Source organism: Anopheles darlingi, chromosome 2 (genome assembly GCF_943734745.1).
Source record: "Anopheles darlingi chromosome 2, idAnoDarlMG_H_01, whole genome shotgun sequence".
NCBI classification, from domain to species: Eukaryota; Metazoa; Arthropoda; class Insecta; order Diptera; family Culicidae; genus Anopheles; species Anopheles darlingi.
Window position 1 is genome coordinate 33,035,706 of NC_064874.1, and position 18,697 is coordinate 33,054,402.

General features: G+C 46.9%; 2 protein-coding genes across 7 annotated transcripts in view; one reads left to right on the plus strand and one right to left on the minus strand.

The window, feature by feature from the left end:
* LOC125949106 (uncharacterized) overlaps window positions 1–18,697 on the plus strand; it is a 317,531-nt gene that overhangs the window by 271,455 nt on the left and 27,379 nt on the right. The gene's annotated exons all lie outside the window — the stretch shown is intronic.
* LOC125949115 (low-density lipoprotein receptor-related protein 8-like) overlaps window positions 1–18,697 on the minus strand; it is a 208,292-nt gene that overhangs the window by 123,277 nt on the left and 66,318 nt on the right. For all 6 annotated transcript variants that reach the window (XM_049675827.1, XM_049675838.1, XM_049675828.1 and 3 more), the window contains one exon: window positions 11,087–11,224. In XM_049675827.1, coding sequence (XP_049531784.1) covers window positions 11,087–11,224 — 138 coding nt within the window. The remainder of the gene's footprint in view (window positions 1–11,086; window positions 11,225–18,697) is intronic.

The window sequence follows — 18,697 nt, forward strand, 5'->3', positions numbered from 1 at the left end:
GATCACGTCCTACGGCCAACCAACGGCCAACGCCGTACCTTTGCTTTGGTGGACACCTTCTATTTCTTCTTCGTCCAGCACCGGCCACTAAAGCCCTTTTGTCGGCAGTTTTTCCAACTTTTTGCCTTTTTGATTTCGCTTCTTTCGTGACCGGTGGCCCACCCACCGGACGATTACTCTCGGGGCGCCGGCTGCCTGGGCCACCGACGATAAACAAGAAATGATTTTTCTTCCCCCCCAACTTCTTCGAGCTTCGAGCTCGATAACTTCGGGCGACCGACCTTCGCTTCGCTGGACAAGAAGGGATACCCCGGAACCCAGGCCACTAATCCCAATTGGGGTTTTTGGGTGGACCACATGGCCAGACCGCGCTCCGTCCGTGTATGTATGTGTGTGTGTTTGTGTGTGCATTAGATAGAATTCGCCTTCAATTTATAACGGGTGACCCGGGGGTGGGGTTTGGGGCTTCTTAACGACCCACACAACAGAAGATTCAAAGGTCGTCTTCTTAGGTCGGATTTTCTAATACGCCCAACCCAGCGTTGTGTCCTACTTCCACTTGCGATCGGCAACATGTTTAACGATGCCAGTGAAGCGCAGAAATCGAATATTACCATCAAGGCCATATACCAATGGGGGCCTGCACAGGCTGTACAAGACCACACTACTGGTATGCATTCTCCACAGCCCATTCCCCAGCCGGCGCTGTGCTGAACTGCTTCGTGCTTCGTGCAAAATGACCGGGGCACACCCGCACCCAGCGCTGGTGCGTCAGAAAGCCACCCAAAAAGTCGGCATAGCTTCGAGCGCATAGATAACGGACCGATGGCCAATGGGGACATTCCTATGCGAAGCGGCCTACTATACGATACGACGCACTGCTCGGATGATGCGTGTGCCCGGCCAGCATATTTCGAATGATTGAGTGAAGCGCTTCCAGTATCGAGCGCCTAGAGAGGCTCCGTATTTATGCAAATCTCCCGGACATAGCCACTCCGGGTCCGGGCCGGGTTTTTCTCTTCCCATTTTGCATCCCTATAGTTCCGATCACCCGAACACAATGGCCAACACGTCAAGGATTTTGGGGATGGTTTTTGGGAGGCCACCGAGAAGCAGCCGGTTTGGCCCCCTCCCCGACCCACGGGGGTAAGTGGGGCTGGCTCTGGCTTTACGTGATGGCTTAAGCTAGGACTCGATCTATGGTTCGAGTAAGGAGGGCTTTCGAAACCTGGTGGAATCTACTTTTGATGCGTGAAAATTGATTTGAGTTTCCAACAGCGGGGGAATGCTGGTCGGTTGGTTGTCGTGGGAATGGGGAAAACAAAAAAGAAAAAGAGATTGCATCCAGAGGCATATAGCGCCGGAATAGTTCGCTTTTGAATTGTTAATGCGCATGCAAAATAATGAAAAACCTTATCCTTATCCATCGAGTGTATCGTTATGCAAAAAGGTAGAGCGAAAGCATTCCAGCAAGTAGACACGATAATGGAAACGACTTTTCATTCCAACAGAAATCGCACGAAGAGATTATCTGGTACAAAAGGTATTCTGAATATCTACCGTACCATCTGAAGCAGCTGCAGATCTGTATTGCACGGTAGAAAAGATGGAATTCGAGTTCTAATTAAATGCTTCTACCGAGCCATGGAACAAGAAACATTCCCCAGACGGAACACCTGGGCACATTGGCATCCCCGTAAGAAGATGCTTTGAGGATGATAATCATCCGATCACCGGACGATCAAACGTCGTTTTATGCTGCACCATAGTATAACCTGGTTATGCATTTGTCTGTTGACTCTGTAACATGGGAAATAGAAGATGTTCACCAACACTTCAAGAATTATGCGATTGAACGATTTCATATCTTCGAAGGAAACACTGAGCATCCGGAAATTCGGAAATTGAATAAACCATCACAGAGACTGTAGCTGATCTCCCCAGATTCAGAAAGAGAAAAGATCTATCTTTCGAATAATCTTGTGGAAATGTTCTTCATGGAAGCGACCTGGGAAACTTGCCTAAGAAGAGTTAAATCCCGGAGCAGCGGGTTTTAGGAAGAATCGGAAAAACTTTTCCCATTTCGCTGGAAAGGTAGAGCGATCGATGGTATCCGGCAGTGACCCCGTTTGCAATTGTGAGGACCTATCTAGGATCAGAGAGCGATTCACACTCAACTTCACCTTCGGCTACGAGGAATCTCCAATGCATGAAATATCCTTATGCTTAACCGAGCTATGATGCTATGTGTTTCCGAAAACCATGCATCCGAATCCGCCTAAAAGCCCTGTCAATCCTCGAAGCACTTGTCATGAAAGCATGTTGTGTAGCGCGACACAGCACCTAATGAGCATCGATTCGTATTCGTAATTAAAATCTTCCCCCTGGTCTGACCGGTTTTTGATGGCTAATCACAACACAACACAGCCTCTTGGCCCTCAGCTACTGCTGCTGCTGCTGCACCGCTTCTGGCAAAAACATCGTCGGCCATCAGCATCGTCGTCCCTTCGGGTTTTCCCCCCGAGGCAGGGGGCCCAACATGCGCAATCATGATACCGGAAACCAATGCGAAACTTTATCATTCGAAGGGCTGCATTCGGTTCCTGGAACCACCGGCGTCCTGCCACATCGAAATTCGAAGTTCTCGCTTTCCGACTCTCTCTCTCTCTCTACATAAATCAAGGCTCCCCTCCTCGACGGCGGTGGCCCCACCCGCAAAACGCTGCCAATCGAATCGCATAAATAATCATCAGCGCGGCTCGTAATCGGTCGCTGATGATCTCCCCATCGGAAACCGCAATGACCGAAACCGCACCTGGCCGCCCCAGAGGCTGAACGCGTCCGTCCGTCGAAGGTTGGAAATATTGTCATTTCACATCGTTGCCACTCGAGCGAAAGGGCGCCATTGGCCGGCATGTGCATCGACGTTTGAGCGAACGGAATGGCCGGAAATCGAACGAGCACTTCTGATACTTGCCGCCTAATTACATCGACAAGCGCCTTCGGGCTTCGGGTAGCCACTTCCACATTCGAGGCTAATGAGGTCTCTTCAACCAACGTCAGCCATCGGAAGGTAGAGGTGGAAGTGGATGGAACCGATATCCGGGATGATTTTCGATTGAGATTAAAAGCGATTTCGTTTGATTCGATCGTCATCGACCTTCGAGTGCCAGTGGGCTGCATGTGCTCCTGTGACCAGCTGCTGTGGCCACTCATTGCTGATGCTGAAGGAAATAATTCCTCCATTAGTCGGTGATAGAAAGGCACCCTTGGCTAATGGTCTCGCAGCTACTGGGAACCCAAACCCAAAACCATTACGCTTTATTAGGATGCGGGGAGGGGTCCCGGGAAAACCCACGACTGCTGCCCTCTCTGACTCGCAGCCGGACGACGGTCGACGGGGTGGGAAGACGGATTGATGCATTTTCTTGATTGCACTCCACCCTCCATGCAAAACAACATCACTTCGAGCTTCGGTGACCCAGCTGAAAAGCGATGGATCCCATCCATCCCGGCCAACCGGTGCTGGGCAAACAACCTAAATGTCCTTCTTCCCCTCGGCCCCGGCCATCCTGGGTCCCCGGACAGGAGAAAGAGAGAGAAAGCTTTGATTTATGGCATTCCTTCCAGTTTTGTCTGGAATAAATATTTACGACCGTAAAGGGCATCTTTTGAAAGATTTACCATCAACTCCAGCTTACACGCAAGTACACAAGCTTTCACAGCTGCGCAAGATGCCGCATCCGGCATCCGGCACGCGCGTCCCCGTCTTTCACCTTCAGCACCCGGGTAGAGAGAGAACGGGAGAGAGAGAGAAAAGCGGAAGAGTGAAGTGGCTTTTATCGGAGGAAAATAAAAATCAAATAAAAACAAAACGGCATAAAGTGGAGCACACTGCACAGCACAGCACAGCATAGCAATGGAACTCGGTTCGGAATTTGTTTTTCTTCGTCTGATCCTCTCGCATTTGGAGGGGTAACTCCTGGTAAGCCAGTGTGCGGCGCACTTAAGGATTACGATTACGACGGTACGGCGTAAGCTCTGGGGTTGGTTGTGCGAAACGCATTTTTTCCCGACCGAACTTTCCCAATGAGCCAGCCGGGCAAGAGGATTATGCATTCGCACGGCCATGGACTCATAGTGCAGCCTGTGTGCTCGAGATCAACCGTGGGGTGGGTGCTTTTGAGCGATGGAATGACATTTCAAACGTTGTGCCGCACCGCTAAACTGTGTTATCTTTTACCGTGGTGATACACCGGTGCCCGGCGTCTTTAGTGCACTCAGGGACACAACGTACAGGTGCATCACTTATCGTAATTGAAGGGCAGTAACTACTCCCAGTTATCAGAATTACTTAGGAATATAAATTCCAACTAGGGATGCAAATCCTTTACACTCTTTTCCTTCCTTACTTACTCTCACTTACACTAACATTTTCCTTGAAAAGGATAAGACAGAATGCAAAAGTAATGAAGTAGAAATATTGTTTTATCTATAAACAACACTACGCACAAGAGGCTCTATAGGCAACAAACTATAAGAGTCATCGGTGCTCTTATGTCAGGTGCTTTTATGAATTTGCTAAATAATTCATCATAGTATTTAAGATCAATACGCGCATTAGCTTCTTAAATAATAAATGAAGAGGAATAACATAAACTAACCTAAGGTCGTCTTGTAGTTGCTCTTATCTGCTTTTACTCTTCGTATTGGTTTAATTAGTCCAGTCATCTTTATGGCTTTTACTGATTTATTTATGGCTTTTACTGATGATTGATTATACTCATTTATCTAGCTGTTGTCGCGTATTATTGCTAGCGTTATAAATTATTTCAAATGTTATGTTTCCTCTTCGTAGTTTTTTTCCATTCTTTTCTGGTATGATTTCGATATTTTTTTTTTTAACTAGTTTAATGCTCTCTGTCTACAACGTCTCTGATTTATTTTATAATCCATGTCATTGCATCTTTCGCTGGAGTGTTTACTTCTATTCCTTTGATAACTAATTTGTGTGAAAAGCTATATTCTTCATTTTTATAATGTTGTGTTCAATAGTTTATACAGCATTGTACATTATTTTCTTGACTTATACTATTATATTGTTTTTCTAGTTTAGTTTGTTTTCGTCTAGTCTAGTTTTCTAGTTTGTTAACAAGAATCGTTGGTTTTGTCTAGTTTTCCAGTTTGTTATCAAGAATATATGCATCTTCAACACAATTCTTGAAAAAACTCCAACAGCTAAGTAATTTTTGTACATATCGTAATTGCTTATCGCCTGAACAAGACGCAGTTTGCATCGACTAAGCCCAGCACTTTTGCGGGTAGAGAAAAAAAACAAATATTGAACGCGTTATCCACCACTTAAGCGGAGGTGTTAAAATGAAATGATTCCTTGGCGGCCACACTTCGTACGCTCACTTTTCCTTCCCTTTCCCCTGGCTCTTGTGCTCAAGGTTAGGAACGCGCTCGTTGATGTGAAAGGATTACGACCGGAACCACCACCACCAAGATAAAGCATCCTCACGGATACGCACGTCCGCGTTGTGCGTTGCGGTGGCATGATCCCCGTGTGAACACGTCGGCGTGACACCGGAAATGGCCGCGAATAAATGATGTACGGCAGTATTTTTCAAACGTTTGCTAAATTTATGATATCATTCTTTTCCGATTCCCCCGTAAAAACCACCCGACAACCGACTCGACGAGAGGCCAAGAGGGTGCGTGAGGTGCTTGCAGTTGTTGGCATGTTTTTGGCCCGCTTTTTTTGTTGATCGACAATACCGCGGTATACTCGGTGGTCCCGAACGCGGATGTTGTTTTCCATACACTTTCCGCCTGCTTTTACTCTCATGGACGAAACGATAAAGGCAAATATTTACAATCAACACACACACACACACACACACACAAGGAAACAGTGTGAGTATTAGCACTCCCGAAGAATGTTTACTTTTTTCGCAGGATTTCTTTCCTCTCGCGGAAAGCTCCGCATAATCAGTGTGCCAGCGCGCCCGTGCTCGACCACAGGATCCTTCGGATCGGTTTCACTTGTTTCGGGTGCCAACCGTGTATGGATTTAATATTTTTTTTATGCTCTCAACAACGAATGCTGGAGCGAAGGAAGTAGAACGCAACACCTACACGATCATAACCAAGCTAAATTCCTGACAGAGCACCAAAGCTGCTGCTACAAAGCGGATGATCGCTTGGCACTGGCGACAGAAGCGACCCACCGAAAGAGAGCGATAATCGTTAGAACAAACTGTGGACGGAAGAAGCTTGGAAAAGTAAAAAGGTACTCCCCGGTGACGATGCCAGTAACACTAGTAACTTACTCCTCTCGTCGTCCTCGTCGTCGTCGTCGTCGTCGTTGTGCAAGTTCTTAACGTCAGCTGTGCATACACTGCCGATTCCGGTGTTCGAGTCGAGAGCAACAGCGGCCGCGCTGCTCGTTATCTCGTAAGCAGTAAGCAGTAGCACAAGCAACACCGCAACACACACGCACCGCAAACAAGGCGAAAAGGGTGAAGGGGGGGGGGAACCATCGAATTCTGGTGGGAGATGGGGAATGGCCCATCAATATCATTCTTCATTCCGTGTTCGTGATTTGGGACGGAAAAGCGGAAACGAAACAGAAGTGAGAAAATCTGCTAACAAACGTGCGTGCATGCGTGTGTGTGCGTGGCCAAAACGGAAACGCTTCGCTGCCTCTTTTCCACCAAAAAAAGAAAAACAAAACGGTGATCCATATAAGCGTATCATGCGCATGAAACGGTTCACATAAGAAAGAGGAAGCGAATCCGTTATTCGAGTAAAATTATACTAAAAATGATTGCACTCATCAGTTATCAGAGCAGGCAGGGGAAGCATGTTACGCAGGATACGAACACACTCCAGGCGGACGGATCTGTAAAGAGCGCATAAGAGAACGGAAAGATGCAAAGCAAATGGCCACTTCTTTCGGTAATGGAATGGAAAAGCAAACGCCGGAACACCGCCCTCTTCCCATCCCCTCCCCCTCAGAAAGGTAAATCCCTCAATGTTTACGCTTTGATGAGCATCGTTTTTGGCGGGATGAGTTCTTCCGGGACCGGGCTGGAGGAGGTGGTGCGCCGTTTTTGTGGTTACTTGCACACCGATAATAGCCTGGGGCTCGCAGTGCCCGAGCAGGGAGTGTGGAAGAAACCGGGAAACAAATCACCGCAATTAGGACGTCACTTATTCGATTCGTTTTTTTCCGCTTTTTTTTCTTTTTGGGGTGTTGTGTTTCTATGGGCCCTATTGCGAGTGTCTTGTCTTGCAAACGAGACTGCCTTACTACTGCTGAAAAAACTTAGCAGTCTTGTTTAGCTTTTATGAATGAACTTGTGATTTTTTACAGCCTGATTTCAAAACAAATACTAATACTACCAAATTAATCACCAACACAATTAAAAACCAACATCTTTCGCTCCAATGGCAACTACGACCAAGCCGAAAAAATATACCATTTTCAGTCTCGTTTTCAAGACTCAGAGTCTGGTGCCAAAACCTACCAGACTCTGAGTCTTGAAAACGAGACTGAAAGTCGCGTTGCCATTGGACCGAAGGATGTTGGTTTTTAGTGGTGTTGGTGATTAATTTGGTAGTATTAGTATTTGTTTTGAAATCAGGCTGTAAAAATTCACTAGTTCATTCATAAAAGCTAAACAAGACTGCTAAGTTTTTTCAGCAGTAGTAAGGCAGTCTCGTTTGCAAGACAAGACACTCGCAATAGGGCCCTATATCTCTCAACATAGGACGAGCACACCCCGGCATTGCCCCATCCAATGGATTGGATGATGGAGAACGCTATCGAAAAGCGATTTGCAGGGGGGGCCGCCCTTGCGGAACCGATACTGAATGTGTAATCCGATTTGATTGAGAGGCTACTTATGACGGTGAAAGGTGTGATGATCGCCCACCGTCGCCGCATCTCGTGTGGCGAGCTCTCGAGCAATCGTCGAACTGTGGCCCAATGGTTTCCGCCGTACCATACCATGGACAAGGAGGACGGAGCGAAAAGTCTTATTTCGGCTGAAATGAAAGAAGTGAGGCGGTGAGGTTTGCCTCATAAATTCATTGCGCACGCTATCGCTAACCGTTTTGCGAGCACATGCCTTCATGCACCGAAGTGAAACTGGCCTTATTATAACAGAGGACCGAGCGAGAAACAGCAGGATAGTCGCTAGAGTACCTCGACCCACAGCACACACACACACACTGGTGGAAGGATAAATACTTATTTGCTCTCGCTGTATATCGCTGGCGGTATGTTTACGTTGCGAAAGAGTCTCTCCGCTGAATTTACATTTCATCAGCGCTACAAGAACTCTCACTGTGGGTCGCGAGAGCAGAGCCAGCGTGAGCCAGCGGTCGCATGTCGCACAAGCGGCCGCATGCTGGCCCCAAAAAACGCCGTCACCGTGCTTTTCATTGTTTTTCTTTTCGGGATGAATTCGTTTTACCCCCGCTCTCCCGGGAGCAGCACACAGTCCGTGTGCGCACGTCACGTCACGGTTGCCAAACGGGTGTCACCATCGTCTTGCTTCCCTCTTTCGCTGCTTCCTCGCCTGGTCCTTGGAGGACAAGGACAAGGTACTGCACCGGCTGCTGGCAGACTGGAGGGTTTTTCTTTTTTTTTGCCAGCAACTGCTTCCCGACGATGTTTGAAATAATTGTTTGTTTCCTCTTTTCCGTGCGACTTCCCTTGCATGAGACGACGACGACGAGATGGACGACGCCGAGGGGTTTCCAAAAACCCCGGGTTCCCGAACGAGATGCGACGGAACTCCACTGGGTGCAAAAAAAGGGGAGGGAGGCAGAGAGGGTGCGCCGTAACTAGGGCCCCGTTATCTCGCTTCGAGCGTGCGGCAGTTTTCAAACTGTTTGGATTAGCAGAGGGAAAAACTTTGTTCGCGGAGACGGTTGGGAGATGCTACGCTGGGGTACCGTAGATCATTAGGAGGTGTGCGATATGGAGATAGCGAAATGCCATTCGGGGGATTCTATGATGGCTCGCGGGGATGATATGGTGAGCGATCGCGCATGTGTGAATGTGTAAAGCATTATCGAATCAGTTTTTTTGTGGATGTTTGGACGGGATGTAGATCGCACAGCGGAGTACCGTAGCGCTCGCTGGTTGATCGTCCAAGTTTCGTTCAGTGTAAACATTAATAACGCCATTTTAAGGCTTTCTCGAAAGGTTGTGCAATGTTCCATTTGCCTATGCTATTAGATACTACGCGAAACATAGTTAGTAATTCTGAATATTTTATACTGTCTTTGCATCCAGCAGAACGATCTTTTCCTTTCGTGGATCGAAACTACCATTCTTGACTTCTTTGACCCCGCTCACAAATATGTTTACCACTTGAGCATATTCATCATAAGCTTCCAAAAGCAAATGATATATTTAAACATTAGATCATTAGCGAATGCCGCAAGTATCTGTATCAAAACGTTACACTTTCATCGCGCTGATAAAGTTTCTATACGTTTGATGGAATGATACTACCATTATTTTAACGTTTTACGGTCAGAAGTGTCGGTAAGTGGTGAAAGACTAAGTCAATGCACTTAAAAAGACTAAGTCAATGGCAGACTTCACAACACACTCGGAAAGTTTCAACTTTCATCCCACAGATAACACTGAAAACTGATAAAAGTTAAACGAGAACTACAAAGCTATTCGGCATTAACCAAATCCATCGTACTACATAAGGATCACTTTAACTGCAGCACTTGAAAAGGTGATGATAGAACTAAGCGATAGTTGAGAGTAGTTCACTTGTGTCTTTTCGGGAGAATAACCCGGAAACTTCAACTGATTGAAAACGCTATCACCAAAAGTTTGGTGAAAGTTTTTGAGCAACCACCGTCCACGGTAACGAACATTCTTGCAAAGCAAACCGATTGCTACTGCCTTTTCTTGTTCCGAGGACAGTTCTACGATAAATGACTGCAACTGAGCAGCAATCGTAGGAGCTAGTAGCTAATAAACTTTGCAAGAATGCTTTCCATCTCGTGCGCTCGATTCCCTAACCAGCTTAACCATCTTCGTAGTCTAGCCTATTCTGTAATAGAATTCGCAACGCTATTGGGCCGTTCCATTGGACAGCTGCTGGTAAGATTAAACCCCGCGCCGCGCGCTCAGTTCCGCAATTTGTTCCAATAATTAACCGGCAAGTTCGAAAATCAAAAATAACTCCACAAGCAATGTGCCTGCGGTAGGGGCGGCCATTGTACACCGGTTTTTGGGGGGTTGCGCAAAACTTTCCTACACCGTGTTCCCATACCGTGCGCGGCGCTGATCAGAAGAGGAAATTCCAAAGCGTAAGAAATTCTTCGTATTCAAAGCCACCGAGGGACTGGCGGCCATACTTTTCCATTTTAACTTTCCTTTCAGGCCGACGTAGGAAGCCAACGTCCGGTCACGGGTAAGATTACCGGCATGCGGCGACATGAAATAGAAAGTTACTATCCTTACTGCACCATCCACATACCATCGTCCTCGGCTCGACTCCGCACAAGATGAGCAAAGTTGTGAGACCAATGTCTTGCAAGTCAATCGGTTATCTATAGCCGAAAAGAGCATCGCATTTCCTCCGTCACTCCAGAGCCTTTCACGAGATGGCCGGAGCGGTTTTGCGAGGGTTTTTGGTGGTAGGAGTTTTTGTTTGTCATCGACTATGTTCGGAGAGATTGGACCTTCTGGCGGCGAACAGCCGAACCCACGACGTAGCCACGTTTTCCCGGGTATGCGGGTCACCCTGATTGCCCTGAAAGAAGGGGTTTCCTCCGGCGTTGATGTATCAACCACGGCGAAAAGTTAAATCGGTGTGCTGATAGGTTAAACAGGTCGCGTCCACGAACCCTATATAAAAGCAGTAAAATAAACGATCGATTTGTGCTTATGTACTCGCAAAGCCGCTGCATAACATTCGAAGCACAATTCATCTACTGTAGTATGGTCGGAATACGGTGATTCCGTTCACTAACACCTCGATTGATCCTCAGATTTGTCGTCAAATTCATTATACTCAGCATGGTTTCCACCGGTACTTACCTTTTACTTTGCAAACATCCGGCTTTTCTTCGCTGGCATCACCACAGTCGTCCTCACCATCGCACACGAAGCTTATATGTATGCACTGCCCATTGCCGCACTGGAACTGCCGTTCACCGCACTGGAGCGTCATGTTGACTGTAACGATAGGAACACGATCGCAATGCCGTTAGTGACAGAATATCTAACAGAAGCACCATCAACAGAGAAGCGGACCGCGGATCGAATTAAATCTCGCCTTTCACTTACCAGCATAAATGACTTACATCAACATTGTAAAACTCAAATATTAGATCCTAGCAGAACTACAGCGTAGATTTTACGTACCAACAAAAAGAAACACTATACAAAAACGCGTCCTTGAACACCATACTGAACGCGTTGATCATAGAATTTGATCCCAGACTTTATCCCAGCGGGTACCTTACGTGAATGTGAATAATATCAATTTCACAAAAATGGTACCACCGTAGGTATAGAGGCTTGATTTCGGACTACATGGCGATGTGTGACCACAGGGGACACACACACGCACACAGTCCGTGCCGCTGCTCCCGTGTGGTGAAACTCGAAATTCGGAGAATGCTGTACCTCGAGAGACGCAGCATGTTACCCGTTACTGGTACCGGGTGGCTCCATCCACCAAAAAACAAATAGTAACCCTCCCCACGTTACCCAGTGTGTGTGTGTGTGCGCGCTACTCGAGGAGAAAATGGTCCGAGGAAATATTTTCAATTCCATGCACTCGAAACAAGGAAAACCCGAACCGTGTCCGCCACCTCTAGGCCGCCAGCTGGCGCAGTGAGACTGCGGTGTGGTGTACGGTGGTCAGTTATCCTTTCATTTCCACGCAATAAACCATGCTGACCCTGGATACCCGCGGAGGGAGGAGCGAGACCGGGGTTCGGGGATCGTGCAGATCGTGCTTTCGTGTTTTACTTTTCTACCCCATTTTTTTTTTTTGATTTTGGCGAGGTTCCCATTCTCGACTTAGTTTGGTTTGAGTTTCGTTTCGAACGGTTTCCTGGGCGAAGGCGAAACGAAAGCGGGCGTTAGTTAATATAGGAGGGAAAACACACGCACACAAGCACACATACACACACAGAAAAAAGAATAGAATAGGCAGGACGGAAAAGCCTAAACGAGAAATTATTTCTGGACACGTCCGAAATTAAACGAATCGAATGGCGACCCAACAACAACACCATCCATCGTTCACACGACCGGACCACGGCTACTTGATGCTACTTCTTGCTGCTGTTGCTGCTGTTGCAAGAGCATCATGTATCGTCTCACCCAGCCCACATCGATCGGACCGTGCGCTGTGTTTGGGGACAGTGTTTGCGCAAGGCCTGCGATGCTTGTGCGTAGCAAACACAGGCCAAAGAGGCCGATCCTAAATATTTGCTATCGGTAGCGGTCGGTCGGTCGGTCGGTCGGTCGGTTTTTGTTCCTCGTCCTGTGGCACCAATGCGCGTTATACGATCGGTTCGAGCCTTATTTGGAGTGGTGGCCAGTGGTGTATAAACACACCAAACCAAACCGGCATCGGCATGCTTCGATCGAGAATGCCGTTAGGCATCACCCACCAAACCTAACACAAACCTTTTCATTCGATCGTCACGAGCGGTCCAACGGTGGTCCCCCGCCACCGATTGCTTTGATAGGAAACAAAACGAATGAATGGATAGCGTTTAGGTAAGGCTTTTCATTGGATATGATGAGATGGATCGCACTCGCAAGACTTGCCACTGTGGACGGCATGCGGGCTGCTGGCTGGTTCCTTCACAAACACAACACGAAGCATAACTAATGAGGTGCCGATGCCGCCTCCGGGGAGAGGCGTCAAGCTTCAGAATGGATCAGAATGGTATTGATGGTGATTGCCGGGTAATATTAGTAGTCGTTTCGCTTTGATTTGAAATGTGTTTCAACCTCCAGGTTCTATGGTTTTCCGTGCAGCTCGTTTTCGACTAGAGAACTAGAGAAGACTAGAGAAAATATTCGTTACGTTCTGCGTGCTGATTCCATTTTTTGTGCAGCAGAAATGCAATAAATGGCCGTTCACGATTAACAAAAAATTAAATGATAAAACACATTCGCTAAACTAACTAACACCGAAAAACAACAAAAAACATCCAACGAAACAAATGAACACTAATCGAAATTACACGGAAATCAAGGCGGAACCATGTAAATACCCACTAGTGTAACGGAAATTTCAGAACAAAATGAACCAAATGGCTACGACAATACTTGGAATTTGAAACTTAATATTTAAAACATGTTAAATACAATCGATTAAATGTAATGGAGATGTAATACGTTTTATACATTTATACTTTCTGTGTAATCAACTATAATGATTAGAAATAGATGCAAGATAAGAGAACTCCTCTTTTAGTGCACATCAAACCATGACCCGATAGTGATTTGGTTTTGCTAACAAAACTAAACGGAACGTAACGGAAAATTGGGCAATGGTTACTCGTCGCACCATTTACCCAATCTTCCAACTGTTTATCCATTGTTAATTGCACACAACGAGGTGGTAGACAATTTTTGGTCGAGTTACAAACGATACCATCGAGCATTATTCGACATGCACCGCCAAGCGGTACGATTTGCGCACGCGAGGTCATACGTTTTCCTCCCATTAAATACCATCCATTGCCCTAGCGTTGCCCGTTAGTACGAATCATCACCTCACGCGGTTGGGATCCGAAATGAGATCAACGCAACAGCTATTCAGGACCCTAGCACTGATGCTCGCCCTGCTGGAGGTGGTAGAAAATGTACCAAAAACCCAACGAGTAAGTACCAGTCCCACAGAATGTGTGGCCTACGACAAACAGACACTACACTACCCTTGCCCTCTTCCCCTCCTCCCCGCACGATAGCCGATCTGGATGAAGCGGTTTGAGTGTTTGAACGAGCCGCTCAAGTACGGACTGATCCTGGAGTGTCGGTTGGACAACATGCGCAACGGGCGTCAGCTGCTGAGTCTCATCGTGAATGTGTCCAAACCGCTCAACAAGCAGTACATCACCTCGAACCTCTACGCCAAGAATCTAGGCACGGGCCGTACGCTCATGTACGGTACCACCTTCGAGTACTGCGAGTTCCTTAGCAACGAGCAGTCGCGCAACCGGAATCCGGTGGCGATCCTCGTCTACAACTATGGCCGACACAATTTCCCCCAAATCATAAGACCCTGCCCAACGCTCGGTGTGTACAACGTTAGCCATATGCCGGTGGATCAGAACCTGATACCACCGTTCATCACGCCCGGCGCGTACTACTTCCTGCAGCGCTTCTTCACCAAACGCAACGAAACGCTGCTGGAGTACGAGGCCGAGTTTGTCGTTTCGGCGGCCTCACTGTTCAATAAATCGATGACCTTGTTCACCGGCGGCATCTAAACCGTATAAAAGGGGGAGGAGCATTCCAACTACCCCCTAGAATTAGGGTGAAATTTAGTGCGCTCGAAAGGGATTTTCACTAATAAAAGATATAAAGCTGGGAACCAAACGATCTACCCTTCAGGTCCCGGTACCCCACTGCTACAACGGGTCGTCGGTTTTTAATCGAACCCGAAAATCCGAACATCAATTGCATCGTTAAATAATGGCGGTCGGGGTTTAGCTTACTTACCAGTGATACATACTACTTCATTCTCAAGATCTCAGAACAACAAAGCACCCTCCAGCAGACTGAACCAAGAAGTAGTGGCAAAGGTAAACTTTGGCACAAACTTCACTCGGCCGTCTGCCGAAAGTAAATTACAAGACAGCACACAGTAGCAGTACCCTCACATCGTTCGACCGGCGGCCCTTTCGAGTGGCCATAAAGTCAGACAAATTAGTGCCACCGAACCCCGGGAGGGGCCGAGGCCACATATGCCACACCATCCGGCAGATCGAGATCGTTCCCTCGAGCGTTAGACGGCGTTGATGGTCGTATGGTGGTCGCTGGTGTCCGGTCCTCTAGGGTGCCCGGGTGGCGATTCCATCGTTAAAATCAAATTAAGGGAATGAGAGTGCGAGTGCGCGCGGCCTGAAGGGGCTCAGCAACTAACTTACTAACTTACTCACTTTCCCGGTGTTTTTCACGAGACCGCGACGAGACGTGGCCACCCGAGCGCGGGAAAGAGGCTTGCGATGTGCGGTTAAACTTTAGACGAAGCAAAGCTTTCGATTCTTCGTACTTCGCCTCGGGCGAAGGGAACCCAGATAGATGGCGACAGCAGCCAAAGTTCTGTTCTGCGCCGGGAGTGCCTGGGATGTGGCCAGAGAGTGGTCACCGGCGATCCCTCGTTGGACGTGGTACCGCCCTTCAAACCTTAATAGTAGTGTGCGCGATAGAGTTTTCGGATGGAGGTTCGGAGGCCATCTCGTCTCCATGTGGTGTGTGTGTGTGTGTGTGTGTGTCGAAGAGAAATATCATTATTCCGGTCACGTCACATCATGCTGAGAAGCCAACGGCGCCTGCAGGCGTCCAGAAGGTGGGCGAGGGGGTGCCTAATGGAGGAAAAGCCTCTTCTTCAACGCATCTCGAGCAACTTAACGAAAAAGTACAACAACGGGGTCCCGAGGGACAGGACGCAGAGAACCGTTTGGTATTGGGGATGGCGGTTTGGGGATTAGTAAAATGCAGTTGGGCAATTTTCCACTTAACTTGCTAGAACAACCGAACCTCCGGTCCCGGTCCCGGCTCCGGTGGCCGCGCGCGTGAATCACATTCGTAGGTAGTTGTTGGTCGGATCCTTGGCTGGAAAGTTTTCCGAAAAGAGCGATAGTGAAACGCAAACGCCACCCTCTCCAACTCGAAACTTGAACCGCGTGCGGGTGGCGGAAAGTAACGCTCGAGTAGTGTGGGTGAAAGAAGACACCAGGTCGTGGCCACCACCATCAGCGGCAGTGCGCTCTAGTGAGGTGGCACCGAACACGGGAATAGAATTCAATTATGGGGAATTTATCCTTACGACTATGACCTCGCACAAGATACCGGATCGCGAACATACTCCCACCGGTTCCAGGTTCCCGGTCTCGGGGCTTGGATTTCCTTCAGGCGCCATTTAACGGGTCGGTATTACGTAGATTAAAGCCTGTACCCGACCACAAGGTAGATGATCCCGGCGAACATCTCCAATTGTTTCGCTGGCCCCGTGGCTGGCAGTTGGCATGCGGTACACCACGGTTACGGAGGGGTTGCGAAAAATGAATTGAAAACCTCGTGCAAATCCTTTTCGGGTTTCGGTGGTGGGACGAGGTGGAGTTGGTTTTTGTAGAGTGCGATTCGAGTAGTGATATCCGATGATACAAAAGGTTGAATTACGCCGAAGCGGAGCCACTTCTGACGCTCCACGATTCGCTCCGGGGGCCTCGCTTTATTAGTTAGTACACGGAAGGGAGGGAGCTTTCCTGTACTACAGGCAAATTACTGACATCGTCATGAAGTTTTTGGAATTGTTTGCTATTTAGAGCACAATGCGAAGGCCCCCCTCCGGCAGTGTCGGTGTAAGACATCGTACGGGATAGTTATGATTATTAAAAGTGCAGGAATGTGTATCGGGTTTAATAGACGTGGCGTACAATTAGATATACCGCTCGCTTAGCTTCGGTTTGGTCCTCGAGTGGTTTAGTTTTAGAAGGTTAACCGTACACTAACTGTCAACGTCGCAACTTCCGCAAAATTAGACATCAGTTTGGTACAAATCTGCGTAGTTACAAAAACTTTTAAAGTCTTATAGTACAATCGAAAATACTTGAATATGCTAAAGTTGTGTAAGATTGTTTTTTTTTTGGTTAAACGGCGTATTTTCTATGTTTTCCCTTTGCATATGCTTTTATGAGTCGCTCCTTTGCAGAATTATTTGGTTTATGAATCGAAAATCTAGGGTATATGGATTTTTCTGTAGTGAATGTATTCTTTCACCCTTTTTTTTTTGGTTTCCCAAAAATGTCTTCTTCAAAAACGAATTAACCGATTTTGTGGCACTTTTCCGCCCTTTAAAAGGTGCTTAATGCCACTCCTTCTTCGAGCCACTGCTATTCTATTAACTATTCCCAGCACAGCAATATAATCAACAACTGGATCATTGCTTTCATCATAAATTTCATCTTTAGTTAGCAGGAAGATTTTGCTGAATAAGTTAAGAGGAGTATGCAATCCTGTATAACGAGCAGATGATTTATCAGCCGAAAAAGAGGAAAAATCAGCCGAAAAAGAGAAAGAGACTTACACAGTATAAAATATGCCCTGAAATCGATTTTTACATAAAGCCATTCATGTGATCATGTTACCACTACACTTTGGCACATTTTTCCAACGACTTAGAATAGATTTTTCCGCTTCAACTCCTCTACGACTGACAGGGTCATTTGTGCGGCAAGTGGACATGCTTTATCCTGTAAGAGGATTGAAATCAACCGATTGATTGATTTTGAGCCATTTCATCAAACGATTTCTCATCATTTCGTCTAGTGGTTAACATTAGACATCCTTCATTATGACCCACAGCTGCTATGAACGACACCTGTTCAAGATTATAAAAAAAAACCAACAGTGGCCAAAACCTTTATGTTGTTACACGCTGCATACTGTGTTTTGTTGAATTTTTCATCCATTCGATTAAGAAAAGGTGCCGGTGTGATGTTAGAAAAAAAAAAACGCAAGAAAAGGACAACAACTGAGTCTTTGTTCCATTGGTGAACTCATACGATTTCCAAATGTTTTCATTTTGCCTACAACAATATATTGAACGTTAACGAAACTACATGTTAAACATTTGTGCCTGGGATTTGGTATCGCAGTGGTTTCAGAAGATATCTTTGTAAACCTATTGATCCGTAGTCACATTTGCGGCCATTTGAATATCAAACACACGATAAATAATGATGACATGCTGTTGTTTTATGTTTAACCTCGTATACTACTTGTATCCTATGTTGTGGATCTTATACATTATAATCAAAAGGATTGCTCGATTTTTATAATCCTAATCAACATTACAGTAAAGCGAAGCATTTTCCTATAACTCGACACATGTTACTGCTTGTTTCCACTAACACATCAACAGAAGCAAAAGTTGCTCAACACCAGAAACGCACCATTAGCAACTAGTAGCGCAATTACGGCGCCTTCAGTCGAAAATTGTTGCTTGGTGATTAGACCACCGAAAGAAAAATAATTCCATTCGCCCACGACCTGTCTCCAGACGCGCTTCGCGTAGAAAGAAAACACATCTTGCGAGACGCCTTTCCTTCGTAATCACCGATGACGTATTCAGCAGACCCGCGTGGGCACTTGCCACCGAAAAAAAACACGTGGCACGTCAGAGACCAACCACCCCGCCAAGCGGCCACAAGCCTCACGCCTCCGCACCGTTTATCCGCATCATCAGGCAAGCCCAGCTTTTTGGTTGGTATGTTGGTAGCAGCAGTTCCTGCAAATACGTTATCACATCAACCAGCGCGTTTTTGGCGAAAAAAGCATGCTTGCGAGCATCTTAACCACTAACTTTCTACGAATGTGTATGTGTGTGAGTGTGTGTATGTGTGTGGATACACCATTTAGGATGGTCTCCTGGGTACTAAAGCTGGGTTGAGT